This window comes from Pieris napi, chromosome 15 (genome assembly GCF_905475465.1).
Source record: "Pieris napi chromosome 15, ilPieNapi1.2, whole genome shotgun sequence".
Classification (NCBI taxonomy): domain Eukaryota; kingdom Metazoa; phylum Arthropoda; class Insecta; order Lepidoptera; family Pieridae; genus Pieris; species Pieris napi.
In genome coordinates this window covers 4,255,070-4,270,941 of record NC_062248.1, presented here as the reverse complement: position 1 = coordinate 4,270,941, position 15,872 = coordinate 4,255,070, and the positions used below count along the sequence as shown (strand labels likewise).

General features: G+C 32.4%; 1 protein-coding gene across 2 annotated transcripts in view; it reads left to right on the top strand.

Annotated features, from left to right (window-relative positions):
* The window catches only part of LOC125056836 (transmembrane protein 184B), a 29,253-nt gene extending 14,316 nt beyond the window's left edge, over positions 1-14,937 (top strand). Inside the window, exons 4-8 of one of the 2 annotated variants that reach the window (XM_047660142.1) lie at positions 4,547-4,773; positions 7,633-7,834; positions 8,116-8,351; positions 9,802-9,886; positions 12,925-14,937. In XM_047660142.1, the coding sequence (XP_047516098.1) occupies positions 4,547-4,773; positions 7,633-7,834; positions 8,116-8,351; positions 9,802-9,886; positions 12,925-13,073 (899 nt within the window). In that variant the 3' untranslated portion in view covers positions 13,074-14,937. Of the gene's footprint in view, positions 1-4,546; positions 4,774-7,632; positions 7,835-8,115; positions 8,352-9,801; positions 9,887-11,200; positions 12,440-12,924 lie in introns of those variants that run through there. The other variant, XM_047660143.1, reaches the window with a different exon arrangement.
* Positions 14,938-15,872: the final 935 nt, after the last annotated feature.

Here is a 15,872-nt window from a genome sequence, read left to right as displayed (position 1 = left end):
GGTTGGCATGATTTAAACTCTGTCGTTTATGACACTGGAGTTGACATTTCTATGTGGTGGTATCAGTTCCAGAATTAATAATGAAATCATATATTAGAAAGAAAGGCACTCTTATTTATAGAATTTATATGTAATTCCCGTTGGGAAATTCCATCGTGTAAGCTGTCAAAGAAAGTTATACCACGGTCTAGTGGTTATTCTCCTCGGTGAAATATAAATCGTGATGCTTCCCCTATACATAGATTAATTCATAGTTCAAAGGTAATTCCGTGCCTGTATTGTCCTACTCGGCAAGTCATATAAGTGATATATTGCCTAATTTAAAAATCAACGTTAGAATGAGAGTTACGCAACATAACATAACATAGAAATGAAACATTACCTATATTGAAATATCCTTAACAAAAGAAAAAAATACTGTTTTTATTCTACTCTGATACGCGTTAATATACATTTACAAATAGCAAGTTGGATCTTGAACTCGTTTTGTTTAAAAGGTTTGTTTCAGTGGTTAATTTATATTGTGCTATTTGACATATCCTTATGACAACTAACTAGTTAATTGAATACAATTTAACTTTAATGCAGTGACGCCAATTCTTACTAAATGTAACACTCCTAAAGGTTTTGTTGTAATTTTAATTATGTATCAAAAATATATGCAAGTAGTGTAAAATTTTGATCTTGGAGTATAATATTTCAGTTATAGCCACGCTTGAAATTTATATTTGATTAAGGTTTTAGGGTTCGAAAAAAATCGTAATAAGTATAGAATCGTGCGTAACAAAATGAGTAATTATAAAGCTAAAAATCCCCCTAAATAAATGTACCTCCTAAAATCCCCGCAAGACATCTGGACTCCCCCAAAATTAAGGGGGAATACCCCCAAGTTGGCATCACTGCGTTAATGCAGGATTAATGACGATCACGGGCTGTACGATGTACAAAGGAGTAAAAAGAAAGATTGTAGGTATACATTTCTAACGGAAGCTGTTTCGCTTGAAAAGGTGTTCCTCAATTTATGATGAATGTAATATTTTTTGTGCTTTATAATCACGGTAATACTTCACTGTAATTACGAAATTATGTAATGCTTTGTTCGATAATTTCTGTATTAATTAATTCGCCCAAGCAAGACACTGGTTGTTTAAACGTCACGTAATAGGAACGAATAAAGATAAGAACGTAAATCTTATCAATAAAAATTAAAAATAACAAACGATTTTGATTAAATGTAGCTAAAGTTACTTTAACCTAACAGCGAATTAGATTTGTCTTATTTCTGTTTTTTTTTTTGAAGTTATACGTTACGTTATAGTTATGCGTGCGTACAACGTCACAAAAAACCGACACCCTGAAGTTAGCTATAGTCAAATTTTTTTCTGTTGTTAGTGTCGTTTTTTCTACAAATGTAGAATAAAGCGAAAGATACAATTTTTGAAAGGATTTTCCTTCTAACGCGTGTACATAAATACACACACGTTTTTACCCGCTTACCCGCTCTACGCCCTTGACTTGCGAACTGGTAGTAAATGTAAATTTACGATTAATTTAACTTGACTATTCAAAAGTGTACTTGGTTACCTACTTGAATAAAGATATTTTGAGTTTGAGTTTTGAGTTTGAGTTTATTATTTGTCTATATGCCTGTTTGCTCATGTTTTAGTTATTTAGTTTAGCATATTAAAGAATCTAATCGTGCTCCGTCAGGGTTTGAAGGTTCGACCTTGCGTGTCCAATATGCGAACACTGCTCAAAACTACCTATATAATTTAAACTTTGGCAAGAGGAGGTCACTCGTATTTTTTTTACATTTGTACGTTTATTTAATTGGAAAAAGGAGAAAATATTATTTTTTTATTTGCCGAGTACTTTCTGCTGTTTGACCACTTGCAAACAGTAGAAAGTACATCGGTTTTAAAGAATTCATCAAAAATGTATAAAAACAATTGACAGACAATTTCACTTCATGCGTGGTAATTTACACGATTATAAGTATACAGATAACATACAATTAAATTTCATTTAATTCATAGAACCAAAATTTCCTTAGGTGCCACTTTATTTAACAGCAAAACAATTTTCATATTGAAACAAGTTTACTACGCAGTACGCGTACTTTCACTAGAGTATCGAGCGAGTAATGACCTTATATTTATCATTGAATCACTGTGATGCTCTGAGGTAAACCAGTTATGAATAGACTCATTAAATCTAATCAAAATATCATTTATTCTTATAGATAACTTAATTTTATGAAGGTCATAAAAAATTAATGGTTTTAATTTATATTAAATGCCAGTTCTCAAAGAGCGAGAACGGACGAGAAGGTATGGTATGAAACCCTCTTTTCTTTCTCTCACACTTTTAAATCGCCAAAATTTGTTCATCATTTTGCTCCTCATCACATGTTAAGACAGACAAATATTGTAATTAAATACAAAGTAATTAATACATAAAAATAAGGAAACCTTATATTTTAGTAAACTTTTTACCACAATTTTAATAATTTTGTCGTGTTTGGTATTCAACATTTAATTTAATTACTTAAAGAGTTCATTACAAAAAAGTACTTTTGAGTTTTTGTATAGCTCGCGGTTTTAGTTGAAAAAATAAATGCGAGTCTCGTAATATATTTATCATAGTTTGAACTAATGCAAGTCAATATTTATATTTTAAATTCATAAATCTATGAAAAGAAGACGCTCGTATTAGATTTCACTTCGTTGCATATAGGTTATGTAATGCATTTTCTAAGTAAATAGATACATATTAAAGATAATTCCATGTACTGTTTACTTGGCACGCCTTGAAACGGTACATAGCTTACATATGGGTCAAAATGGCGATATCGTGTATACTGTAATCAACTAATGGGTATGTGTTAATTCAATGCATAACAAACGGCCGAGGAATATGGAACGAATTTTTCAATACCGGCACGTTGTTTTTTTTTTTTTTAATTTTTATTATTGCTTAAACATTTTAAATAATCTAAGAGTATAAAAACATTTAAAACCTTTATTTTATTTTAAAAGACAATTCACACCAATTGACCGAGTCCCATGCTAAGCTGGTAAAGCTTGTGTTATGGGTACTAGGCAACGGATATACTTACATATTATAGATAGATAGACATATAAATACATATCTAAACACCTAAGACCAACACCAAATGCTCATCACATCGATGTTCGTCTCAGCCGGGGATCGAACCCGGGACCCATGGATTCGCTGTCAGGGGTACTAACCACTAGACCAATGAGTCGTCATGGGCCTCGGTCCCCGAAGGGTACAAATCAATGAGTTAAAACAAATAAATACAATCAATACAAAAATGAAACGAAAGAATTAAACAGAGAAAAAAAAAAGTTAATATACCATGTACTAATAACTATCTTAAAGATATGGAGCCAAGCAGTTGACCAAAAATACCTTTTAATTTTGTACCTACCATTGCAAATTAAGTACGACCGACGTATTAATCAGGCTCCAGAAGATAAACCGCTCCTTATATGGAAATTGTATTTTTTACAACAAACTCCCAAGCGAAATTAGAGAATTATCACTAAATAAATTCAAATCCCTCGTTAAACGTAAATTAATAAAGCTTTTTATAAATTTGACGAATACTTAAATAAACCTAATCCTTGGGATTGATTTTCTCCAATTGAAACAATTTTTATGACTCAAAACTTAGCGATTAAAAAGAGTGACGGAGAGTTTCTTGCCAGTTCTTCTTGCCCGACCTTAGGCCGTTTGCCGCCGCCGAGAATTCATTATTTATAGAGAAGTCATTATTTTAATTAATTATAATTTACTATAATATTAGTCCTATAGATCCTCAAATCAAGTCCGTAGAACGGAAGAGAAGTACTGGCAAGGAACTCTCTGAGACTCTTATTAATCGCCTATCCATATAAATAATAGGTTAGATGATGTTAGGATTATATTACCATTATTTCCCATTTGGCTTTGTTAGGTGTTAGGTTACCAATAATGTACTCCAACAATACAATTTCTTAGACACATTATAAATGAAGGGGGAGAATTAAGATCGCCTGTCTCCTGCCTCCCACATGGTCCACACTATGACGTACTCAGATGACTCCATTATAGCTCCGCAATATTGTGATGTGTACAATAATAATATGGCGTCTATTACATAATAAAATTCGTCAAACAATAATAGATTATCTACCGTCATAAAGATTTCTATTTTAGTAATCCAGTCTGCAAAACTACTGAATTTTTTTTTTGTAATACAAATTAATCTAACAACATAAGTTATACAAATCTTGTAAAATCTCTAAAGAGGTCAAGATTGTGAGGTTGTAGGGGGTAGTCTCTGAATCTACTATTTTCAAATCACAGAAACCAAACCAAGTTTTCATTCCGGAAAAGCGAAGTCTCTGGGGTAGCATAGAAAAATGTTCCAAAGGTTTAGGTATAAATTTTTCTAGATTTACGAATCACGGTTTCCCGCGCGAAGCCTTATTATATACACCTAACTAGCTATGTATATCAATAAACAATAATTTTCCAGCGTTCGTGATCTACAGCTTCCTCTCGCTATGCTACGAGTACCTTGGTGGTGAGGGGAACATTATGTCCGAGTTACGTGGGAGGCCCGTACGAGCGTCATGTGTCAACGGTACCTGTTGCCTCAGCGGAGCGACATACACCATCGGATTCCTGCGATTCTGCAAACAGGCGACACTTCAGTTCTGTTTGATCAAGCCAGTCTGCGCCTTCGTTATTATATTCTTACAGGTATTTAAACTTTTTATCAACCGCTTTTTTTATGTAATAAAAGGCAAACGGGCAGGAGGCTCACCTGATGTTAAGTGATACCACCCATGGACACTCACACTGCCAGAAGGCTCGCAAGTGCGTTGCCGGCCTTTCAAGAATTGGTACGCTCTTTTTCTTGTTACCTTAAGTCGAATTGGTTCGGAAATACTTCAGTGGGCAAGCCGATTCCACATTGTGGTGGTGCGCGGCAAAACCTGCTTTAATGACGCTCAGTTGTAGAATGACGGACGTCGAGGTGATAAACCGTGACTTAGTTGTAATAAACCAGGATTTGTTTTCCGCCCAAAACCAATATTTTTGGGAAGAATTTAAGGTTAATTACCTTGCCTTATACATGACGTATTGGTTATATGTTCTTTCGTTCGTTCATCTTCACTCCTAATAGACAGGATATAAAACATACAATTGTGAATGTCCTTTCAAACAATGTATTAACAAATTTGTACTTAGTTGAAAAATCAATATCTGTTTCGACATCCAACAGTCGAATATTTTCGATTTTGAAATCAACTCTATAATGTAATAATATTTTCGAAATCGAATATTAATATAAAGGAATTCTTTGATCAGCGTTCTGTAATAGGAAATTGTAATTAGCTTATCTTTATTGTAGCCATCTTTCACGATAAAAGAATATATTGAGTATGAAATGTATGATTTTGATTTTATCTCGACATTTTTAATTTCATTTCAAAAGATTAGCCCATTACGTAGTCCGAAATTAAATACTTTTATTGATATTATTATTATATTTCGGTATAATATTAGTAAAAAACTGCGATTTAAAAAATGTTATGTATATACCGGGTCCTTGTCACGAGTTAGGTAATGAATTTAACTATCAAAATTACGGGATTATTTATGATTTTTCTCATAATCGTTAGAGGCGCTACAGCCTTGGCCTGGTCGGGCAACAACCTTCAGCTGGTCAAAGGATTTTTCAATACTAATATTATAAAAGCTTATATGCTTTTAACGATTCAACTCAAAAACTACTGGACCGCTCGTCGACATTACTCTTCACTAATAAGGGATACATTTATTTCCAAAAAATTTAAAGAAATGCATGTTTCCGGTAGCTACGATAGACGGCTAGTTTCAAATAAGGATTCTACATATTTTTCATACATTCAGTGTTATTGTTAGAAAACACGATAAAACAATAATGCTTATCAGTTAATAAAATAGATAGCGGTAATGATTCACCAATTTATGTTTTGCATTCAATAATTCGTTAATAAAGCGACATCTTGTCATGTCAGGCACAGAATACATAAGCAAGGCATTATGTATTCTGTGCCTGACACGACAAAGAAAATAAATAATAATAATAAAGAAAAATTATAGGAAATTGAAATCGAAATGAAAAATAATTTATTATTAATTCCCTAGTAGACAATGAATCATCACTGGATTATATGAAAGTTTTTTAATATATAGTAGAATATACAAGGCAACCGTGGAAGTTGAAATCGGGTTAGGAATGCCTTGTATATACCTGGACCAAATCCGGGAGGTACTAGAGAAAGAACAAGTTAAAAGTACCCATGATCGACGAGCATGCATGGTGAATGTCATGAAAGTGTAACCGGGGTCTCTGCCTACCCTTTTCGGAAAAAGGCGTGATAATATAAATACAGTCAAATTCTGATAAAACGACATCGAAACTCATTGGTCTAGTGGTTAGTACCCCTGACTGCGAATCCATGGGTCCCGGGTTCGATCCCCGGCTGAGGCGAACATCGATGTGATGAGCATTTGGTGTTGTTCTTAGGTCTTGGGTGTTTAAATATGTATTTATATGTATATCTATCTATAATATGTATGTATATCCGTTGCCTAGTACCCATAACACAAGCTTCACCAGCTTAGCATGGGACTAGGTCAATTGGTGTGAATTGTCTAAAAAAAAAAAAAAAATTGGTCATAACAGCCGATGACGTTGTTATTAAGTACCTAATACATAGGAATTCAGCCGGGACCTTTGATTTTGGTCAATATAACCGGTATGTTGTTCTAAATGTCGTCGTAAACGGTTTTGACTGTAATTAAAATAACCAAATAATACAAAAATTATCATTAATACTTTCTAACAGATTACAGAAATTTTTAAATCGAGTTTAAATTTACAAACGAGTTTCAAAATGTTTTCACAAGCGTTTTAAGGTGCACAAAAGACTGACCTACTTTTACTAGCTTTATATTTCAATGCAATGATATTATATGTCCTAAATATAATTCTAACTATATTTATTATTCACAAAAAAATATTACCAGTTACTTTAGTGATTGTGTTTGAATCCCTTAATCCTAATCAAAACAAAAGTGACATTGGTGATTGGATAGCTCCGTTTCACGGCGAACAAAAAGAGACAAAATTAATAAACTGTCAAATATATTCATCCTGCTGTTATTCTACTCTTCATTGCCAAAGGTCGTGTCTTTGAAATATCCTTGTCCTATTATGGAGAGATGCGTGAGCGTCGTGACTTACCAAAAAGTATAGTTTCATCATCATCGAGGCAGAATACGAATTTCCACCCGTATCACCTCGACGTCGCACAGTTGGCTGATTTTGTTGCGAACCACCACTATTTGAAACCAGCTGTCCAAGTAAATCCGAACGAATGACTACCAATACGGTAGTATTGGTAAGTAAGATAAGAGCGTACCAATTCGTTAAAGCACCAACGAGTGTGAGAGTCCATGGGTTTATCATTTAACATCAGGTGAGCCTCCTGCCAGTTTGCTCGCTGTTCTATAAAAAACACGTTGACAACTTATCTGGTCAAATCTACATTGGAATTATAATTTCAGTCGGCTGGCCACTACCACGATGGTGATTGGTCCCCAAGCGGTGGTTATATCTACATCACCATCATCTACAACTTCTCGGTCAGTCTGGCGCTGTACAGCCTTTTCCTCTTCCTCGGCGCCACTCGAGAGATGCTGAAACCTTTTGATCCAGTGCTCAAGTTCTTTACGGTTAAGTCTGTCATCTTCTTGTCCTTCTGGCAAGGTGAGTTTTAAATTTTTTGATTAATAATATTATTGTTTTATTTTTAAAGATATACTTAAAGCTATTAATATGTATATTTTTATTGTTATAAGTAATTGTGCTTGGCAATATTTTAAAAGCAATAATATTAACACGGTCGTATCATTTGATGTCGGGCTAATAATTTAATTTTACAATAACAAATACAATTACTTCCAAAATTACTTTATACAAAATATCTATTTATTTACGGCATAAAAATGACAAATACAATCTCTATTTTTTTTTACAAATTATTTCAGGTGTGGCCCTCGCTATTCTCGAAAAAGCGGAAGTGATATCACCGATAATAGACGAAAATGGCATCCCCACAACAGCTGGTACGGTATCTGCTGGATACCAGAACTTCCTCATTTGCATCGAGATGTTGGCGGCCGGAATCGCATTGCGGTACGCGTTCCCCGCGAGCGTGTACGCGCACGCACGACGCGACCCACACAGATCTGTCACTATGCAGTCCATCTCTAGCAGCCTTAAGGTACATTTTTTTTGAATATTATTTGTTTATTTGGTACATTGTAATTAGGGATGCATCGATACGCCTATTTGCCGATACGATACCGATACCGATACTCTTATAGAAATATCGCCGATTCCGATACCGATACCGATACTAATGCTTATTGAATTCAAATTAAATTAAAGTAAAATATATCAAGTTTGGTTAAAGTTTTTAATTTTTATTATAAAATATAAACAGTCACAAACTTTTAATAAGATTAAAGGTTTAGTAAATAAAATCAAGAATTAAGAGTAATAGTTAAATTAAAATAAAATAAATAACTGTTAATAGTTAAAATTAACATTGATAAGATTTTTGTAATTCTGTATTTTATTTAATTTGGTATTGAAAAAATACTACGCGCGATAGCAGTTAAAAACCAACTAAAGTGTCTAGCGAAATGGAATACGCGGGGACTAAGCGGATATGAGGGCCATAGATAGTCCGTGCCTCGTTTCCCACGCCCCAGATCAAACAAGATGCGCGTTTACATTACTTTTTTTAAAGCGCGAAATTTGAAAAGTATCGTTGTATCGGCAATTAAAATATCGCCGATACCGATATATCGGCAAACCCAAAGTATCGCCGATATATCGGTATCGGATGCATCCCTAATTGTAATAGTGTCTATATATAGTTTATTTATTTAACAAAACGAAAAAAACGAACTATTTAAAAAACCTAAAAACATTGCGTAGGACAACTATGGTGTTACTAAAAATACCGAATAAATACCAAAAATTACAGCTATAAAAGAAACATTCAAATCAAACACGTATAGATTAGAACCCATAGTCTGTAAGGTCAGAATTTCTATTGGAAGTTAAGATATAAGTTATTGTAACGCCTTGGTGAGGTACAAGTCCAAGTTCCTGCCAAAATATAAATGTTATCAAAAGGACATTAAAATAAACAAGATTTGCAAAAGTCTTTAAGTGATAACTTCTTATGTTGTAACCGCTTCGTTACGTAACGCGTTATGGTGTTAGTCTGTCTAGCGTCCCTTTCTCTCACGCATACGGCAACGGTAGGCAGGCTCCTCCTCTCTATCCCGCAGCGCAAGCCATATTTCGGACAGACGCTTTCCCCTCTCTCTACTCAATGTTTAGTTTGCATTAGTGAGCATATAACCTCAAACTATCACCGTTTTTTGAAAATGATTAGTATAAAATATTTTTATAATTAATAAAATATTTTATTAATAAATAACCTTCCCCTACATAATCATATTAATATCCATCAAATTTAAATAATAACCTAAGCTTTTCTCCGGTTAATCAATATCAGTATTAAATAGTTCAACTTCGGGCGTCTCGAGAAGCACACATTTTTTTAAATTTAAAATTGCAAATTATGATATCATTGGTTTTCTGAGGAAAGGAACAAACTGCGTTTAAAAATATTAATATCGAAATTAAATTTTCAGGAGACGATGAATCCAAAGGACATAATGACAGACGCATTCCACAACTTCCACCCTCAATATCAACAGTACACGCAATATAGCTCGGGTGAGTGAGATAGCATGTCCTTATGCGACTTAGACCGAATATACAAATCGCAACTGATGTATATCTGTCTCTGTCACATATTACCAACTTTGTGATAAAGGCACTTACGAAACTATACCTGTCTCTGTCATACATCACGAACGTTATGACAAAGAAACTTAAGAAAACGATACCGGTTTCTATCATATGGAGTCCTGTAAGAGACAAGAGTTTTAAGTTGAAACTACATAACTACATGTGTCTCTTTCACACAGTTATTTTATGTACGCTTATTATTTTCATTTGCCAGTTTGTCTTAATGTTGATCGATATTGAATGCTATATTTACTATAGTTAATATTTAAGTTCTTGTAGACTTTGAAAACTGTTTAATAGTATCATTACCAACATCAAAATCTAGCTGTAAATCGTTTAGTGCGGTAGTTAAAGCTAGAATTTTTTTTAAATTTTTTTTGAACTGGTTAACTTTGTTGTTATTAGCTTGAAATTAAATAAAAACTAAATCAGTTTTTAATTTTTTAACAAAAGTACTTGTTCTGTTGCTTTAGTTAAAACCGAGTTAGTGGAAAAGCTAGATTCTAGATTGTTACATTTTAAGGATTCTTAAATCGAAGTTTGCCCGGGTTCAATATCACTAATCCCAGTCGTAATTGCTACAAAAAAAATTGTAGGAAAAGCTAAGCTAAGACAGCTTTTTATCCAAAAAAACTACTATAGTCGTATTTTTAATTAGACGAAGCCAACTGACAGTAGCTAATGTCACTTTGTAAAATAATGTTGCCATATTTAAAATAATAGTGATACGTTCAGTTCTTGTTCAATCAGATGAATGAACAATGAGTGTGAATAGTTAATTATTTCATACTATAAAAGAATATTATTTCTATTTCACAATTGTATAAAAGTGCTCTGATATAAGTTAGGTACTAGAACTATGTAACTACAATCAGTTTTTTGACGGCTTATTACAAAGCACGGCGCGTCGACTAGTGCCATCAGCGATCATTAATTCAGTGGTTTTTACCATAATTCACTTTGTCACAACACTATTTTTATTTCATTAAAAACTGACAACACCGTAAACGTCAGTTGACTTCGTCTAATTAAAAATACGACTATAGTTTGGTCTTCGCCTAAAACTGCTGATTCTTCAAAAGTTCAATCCCGTCACTAAATTACTCTTCGAAGGTTAAAAATATATTTTAAAATTTTGGTTATACACACAGTGAAGCATAACGTCATAAACACGAAGCAACATAATTATCCGTAAAAAAAATAGAATGTCTTCATTTGTTTTGGTTTATTTCCTTTCAGATGTTACTTCCCACCTGCCTTATGAGAAACTTTAAGCTCTGCCATAGCTCTGCATGAAGTGCATTGCTCGTTGTAAAGTGCCTTTGATACAGACTTCAAACTGATTTAAATAACAATACAAAATAGAAAATATTTTCATAAAAAAAACTGTTTTTTTTTTTATTATTATAAAAATTATTTTATCTCTGCTAAAGATATTAGAAGAAGAAGATATAGAAGCCTCTATCAAAGACACAGTTATTGTTTGTACGTTAACCCTGTTATGTTACTTGTGACTGAATGAAAAATAAAAAAAAAAACAAAAAAAAATATCTTTAGCTTCAGCAACAGTGTTGCCAGTAACATAATTTCCGCCGAGCATGGAAACTAATCGCAATGACATCAAATTAACTGCTCAATTAAAGATTAAGTGAACTGAATAAATATTAAAGACCCTTAAAATTCTGTAAAATTATATTTTTCGGTGCTCGGTCATAAGATACTTAAATAAGATTTAATTTAGCTATAGAATTAAAATGGTATCGAGTAGTCCGAATATATAAAGGCCGCATGTATTTAATGTAAATTACGCTTTCATAATAAATGATTCGGACTAATCATTTCCATATTAAAATTCGTACCTTTTTTTTGTACTTGTCTTAGATTAAGGACCGTAGGTGGGCAATAAAAAACATCCTTTTAATATTTTGCATGGCAACATTGGTGCAATTAAACCACAGATTAAGAAAGAACATTGATTGTACATGCATGAAGTCTTGCCTTCCTTCGGTACCCACCCCATATAATAGTTAGTGCGTAATATTTTTTATTTCTGTGATTATTGTTTCATCTTTTGTTAAAGGATTTAATCCCGTAGTTAAAGCTAGACGAAGACGAATTACAGGTTTTAAAATTTCTTGGGCATTTATCGAAAAGCGAATGTTGCCAAAGACAAAAAAACATACGTGGGTTTGTTTTCGATTCACACACATCTTTGCATAAATATGTCATAGACAACGTGCGTTTGTGAATTATAAATTCAAGTTTAGGACCTGCGTGTGGACTTTCCCATGTCAAGTGTTGTATTCAGCTTTTTCTGGCTTTGTATTTAGCCTTGTATAAATATTATATTAAGTTTTGTATTCTGCTTTTTCACCTAAACGCTTGTAACGAAATTGACATTTTAGGTTAGGTTAAGTCTGTCAAATAGTGTAATGACTTGTTTCTGACATTTCCTAATAAACGATTCTATCTGTAAAATGATTTTATTTAAATTTTCGCCGTTGCACGGTAAGTAATATTTTTATTTGCTTTTTCATTGTTTGCTGCATGCTTATGTCTGATTAATTTTGCTTGTTATGTCTCTGTATTAAACAACTAGTATAATTAATATCTGTGGTTAACATTTCTATTGATATTAACTGTGTAACAATAAGAATGTTCAAGATTTAAGTAATATACTCTTAAAGTATTTTCATAATAACTTTTGACACAGTTTTTGTTATAAAATAATATGCGCAGTTTGTCCTTTAGTATTGACGACCGGCTTCGATAACCAAAGGATTAGTGCTTCGAATAAATTTGTCGCAATAAACACACCTATATCAGCTCTTCATAGAAAATAGTCAAAAATCACTCTTAAAAGTCAAAATGTCAATACGTCAAAGTCATAAGAATTAGTACTGCTTTTGGGTATTGAAGACATAGGATAATCCGTACCAATTTAACTAGTTGTAATATTGTAGTGATGCGTGGAACAGGAACGGGCAAACGAAGTGAAGAAGGCGCTGCATTAGCTCCTCGTCCGCCGCCACAGAGAGTCGCCACCATCAGTCAAGCCACTAATTACCACGAAAAAACTACCTTACTCAGCTCTGATGATGAATTCCAATGAAGTCTTCAAAAGTTGATAGCTTTTCTGTCGCCGCCAAGTAATTTGCTCGTCAAATTATCTGTGCCCATGTGGCGTATTAAATGTTCAAGATAGTATTCGCGCTTTATCAAGTAACCATTTGAATAAATTTATTTAAAAAAAACTTTAATTCCCGACCACGCCTGTGGTTAATGCTTTTTGTCTATGGATTTCGGCACGTGGTAAAAATCGGAACCAACGTCTATAGCATACACTTAATTCCCCCTCTTTAAATTGTCGTTGATTAGGATCTGTATAAAAATAAATTGTTAAAAGTTAAACAACAGCTAGGGTACATTTTAGAAAGGTAACAAAACAACTCGTCGATAGAGATCATGCTGTTTGTATGAGCTTTACTAAAAATTCGTGTTGGCGACAGTACCGTGTGCAAACTAATAGATCTTTGACAATGCAGTGAAATCGAATTCCCGAATCGCTAAAAACTAGCCCTTTTTCCGTGAATTTTACAAGAAACGTTATACTGAGGGGTTTAGACTTTTTGACCAATGCAACGGTTAATTATAATTACTGTTAATCTTTTGTATCAGGTTTTTATGTTTAGGAGTATTTTTAAATAATTATTATTCCACTAAAGGATATGAATGAAATATTTCTTCTCGATCGTTGTTAGTTGTATTTAATGTTGTTTTTTTGATAAGACACCTATAAATTGTAGTACGTAATTTAATTTAATAAATAATTATGATATAAGGTGGATCGGTACAACACGACTTTGGCGCGAAATTATTGATATTACGTATAAGTATATTTACTAATATTTTAATTAAGATTGTACAAAATATTTATAGACTAGTTTTGCTCTCCCTTAAAACTAGGTACATAAAATATGAAAAAAAAAACAATCAAATTAATATTATGAAACCAGAGATAACAGTTATTGCACAGAGTAAAGTGGTCAATGCCATTTTAAATATTACGTGTACAGTTTTTTTTCTTTAAAGACCTTGCACCCTTATAGATAGTTAAATTTTGTAATAGCTTTGAAACAACACTGCATTGCTTCGCCGTCCAATTTTAATACTTTCCATTTCTGAATCCATTTTTCAAAATGATCTTCAATAATTTTTCGGATTGCGCGGGTTGTATGTTATCCGTAGATGCAACTTAAATGTAATATTAAGACTAATATGTGTCAATGACCATGATATTAGGTCTACCTTAAATTTAGTAAAAGGTGAATTTTTAATCCTATTATAGAATGAATATACTTACCAAAGACTTAGTTTTACAATTTTATTATCTTATCTTTTAATAATTAAGGTTTAAAACAACATGTCGAAAACACGTATAAAATGAAGAAAAAATACCTTTTTTGTTTCTATTTATAGTATAAAATTCAACAATTTTGTTTTCGTAACAAAAAACTAAAACATTCTGCCGCTTTGTATGTCTAATTATGATGATTGAAGTGTGTAATTATCTTGTCGATATAGTACCTTATGTATTTTAATGTAAATAAATACAAATAGATTTGTTATTTAATGGTCCTAGATAGTGAAGAGGCTTTCTGTAATTATTCTAACCACATTTTAACATTTAGCCTAAGATTCACAGATAAATTAAGCGTGAGCGATCATCCCATCTTTCAAATGTTCCAACGGGTTTGACAGTTGCGTGCTTCAACTTGTCTATGAATTTTTAGCCATAGAGTCAATTAAGTATTAACTGACGTTAAAATAAAATGGTTTTTAATGTAAAAGAATAACCGCTCTGTTCAAAATATGAAATTATTTTTGTAAAAGAAAAACTAACTTTTATTTCTGACAATGTTAGATATTAATGTTTTAGTGTCTTTATAAGAATCTAAATAAAGGATATTTAAATTAATTTGCTTTAATTTATTTCCCTCGCGGGATATATTGAAAATGATTACGTATAAGATTGATATAAAATAGATGACCTGTAATATAACAACGAACGTTCCTAATATAACTATGATAAAAATTGTCGTTGCCCATCCCGCAAAAAATTAGCCGACACTAGTTCTCCGGCAAATTTAAATCTTGTATGTAATTTAAAACTATTGTATTCTAGTCCTAAAATTGGCTGAGCTGGTTGGAATACCTCCTGTACCTGAATTCAAGAAGGAAAGCCTTTTTACATTTTACGTGTAAATTCTATTTGACATGAGGTGAGTGTCGATAATTCCACCCATCATTGTTTATTTCCTGCGTTCTCAGTGGGATTTCAAGGTAAATAAAACGCAATATATTTAAATTTTTATATTAAAAATATATACAATTATTTTAGAATTATCATTAGGTACTCGTGATATTGCTTTATGAGTGACTTCAAATAATAAAATATATGCCTTATGAATTATTAACAATGTTTCAAACATAATATTTTCTGTGTATAACCTCAAAAACTGGACAAAAATAGTGCTCTTATATTTTTACAAAATATTGTTTGATCACATGTACTATGTTGTTATGATACATAGAGGTTTCATTACGTGGAAAATGCGAAGGAATTTGAACTGTCTAACCTAAGGCAAATTTCATTTGATATTTTTCACAAACCACAGTAGTTTTTACTTGAAACTGGCATAAAGTTAAAACTATTGCCATAATATTAAAAAAAAAACACAATCGTCAACTGATATAATTACACCTTCCCAGTAAGTATGTTCTATCGAATTAAATGTAACATATTATACATTGAAAATAGATTTATTACTACAGACTATAAAAAAAACATACTGTCAGGATAAAAAACAAACATTAACTAACTTTAACATTAATTACATTCTTACAGTAA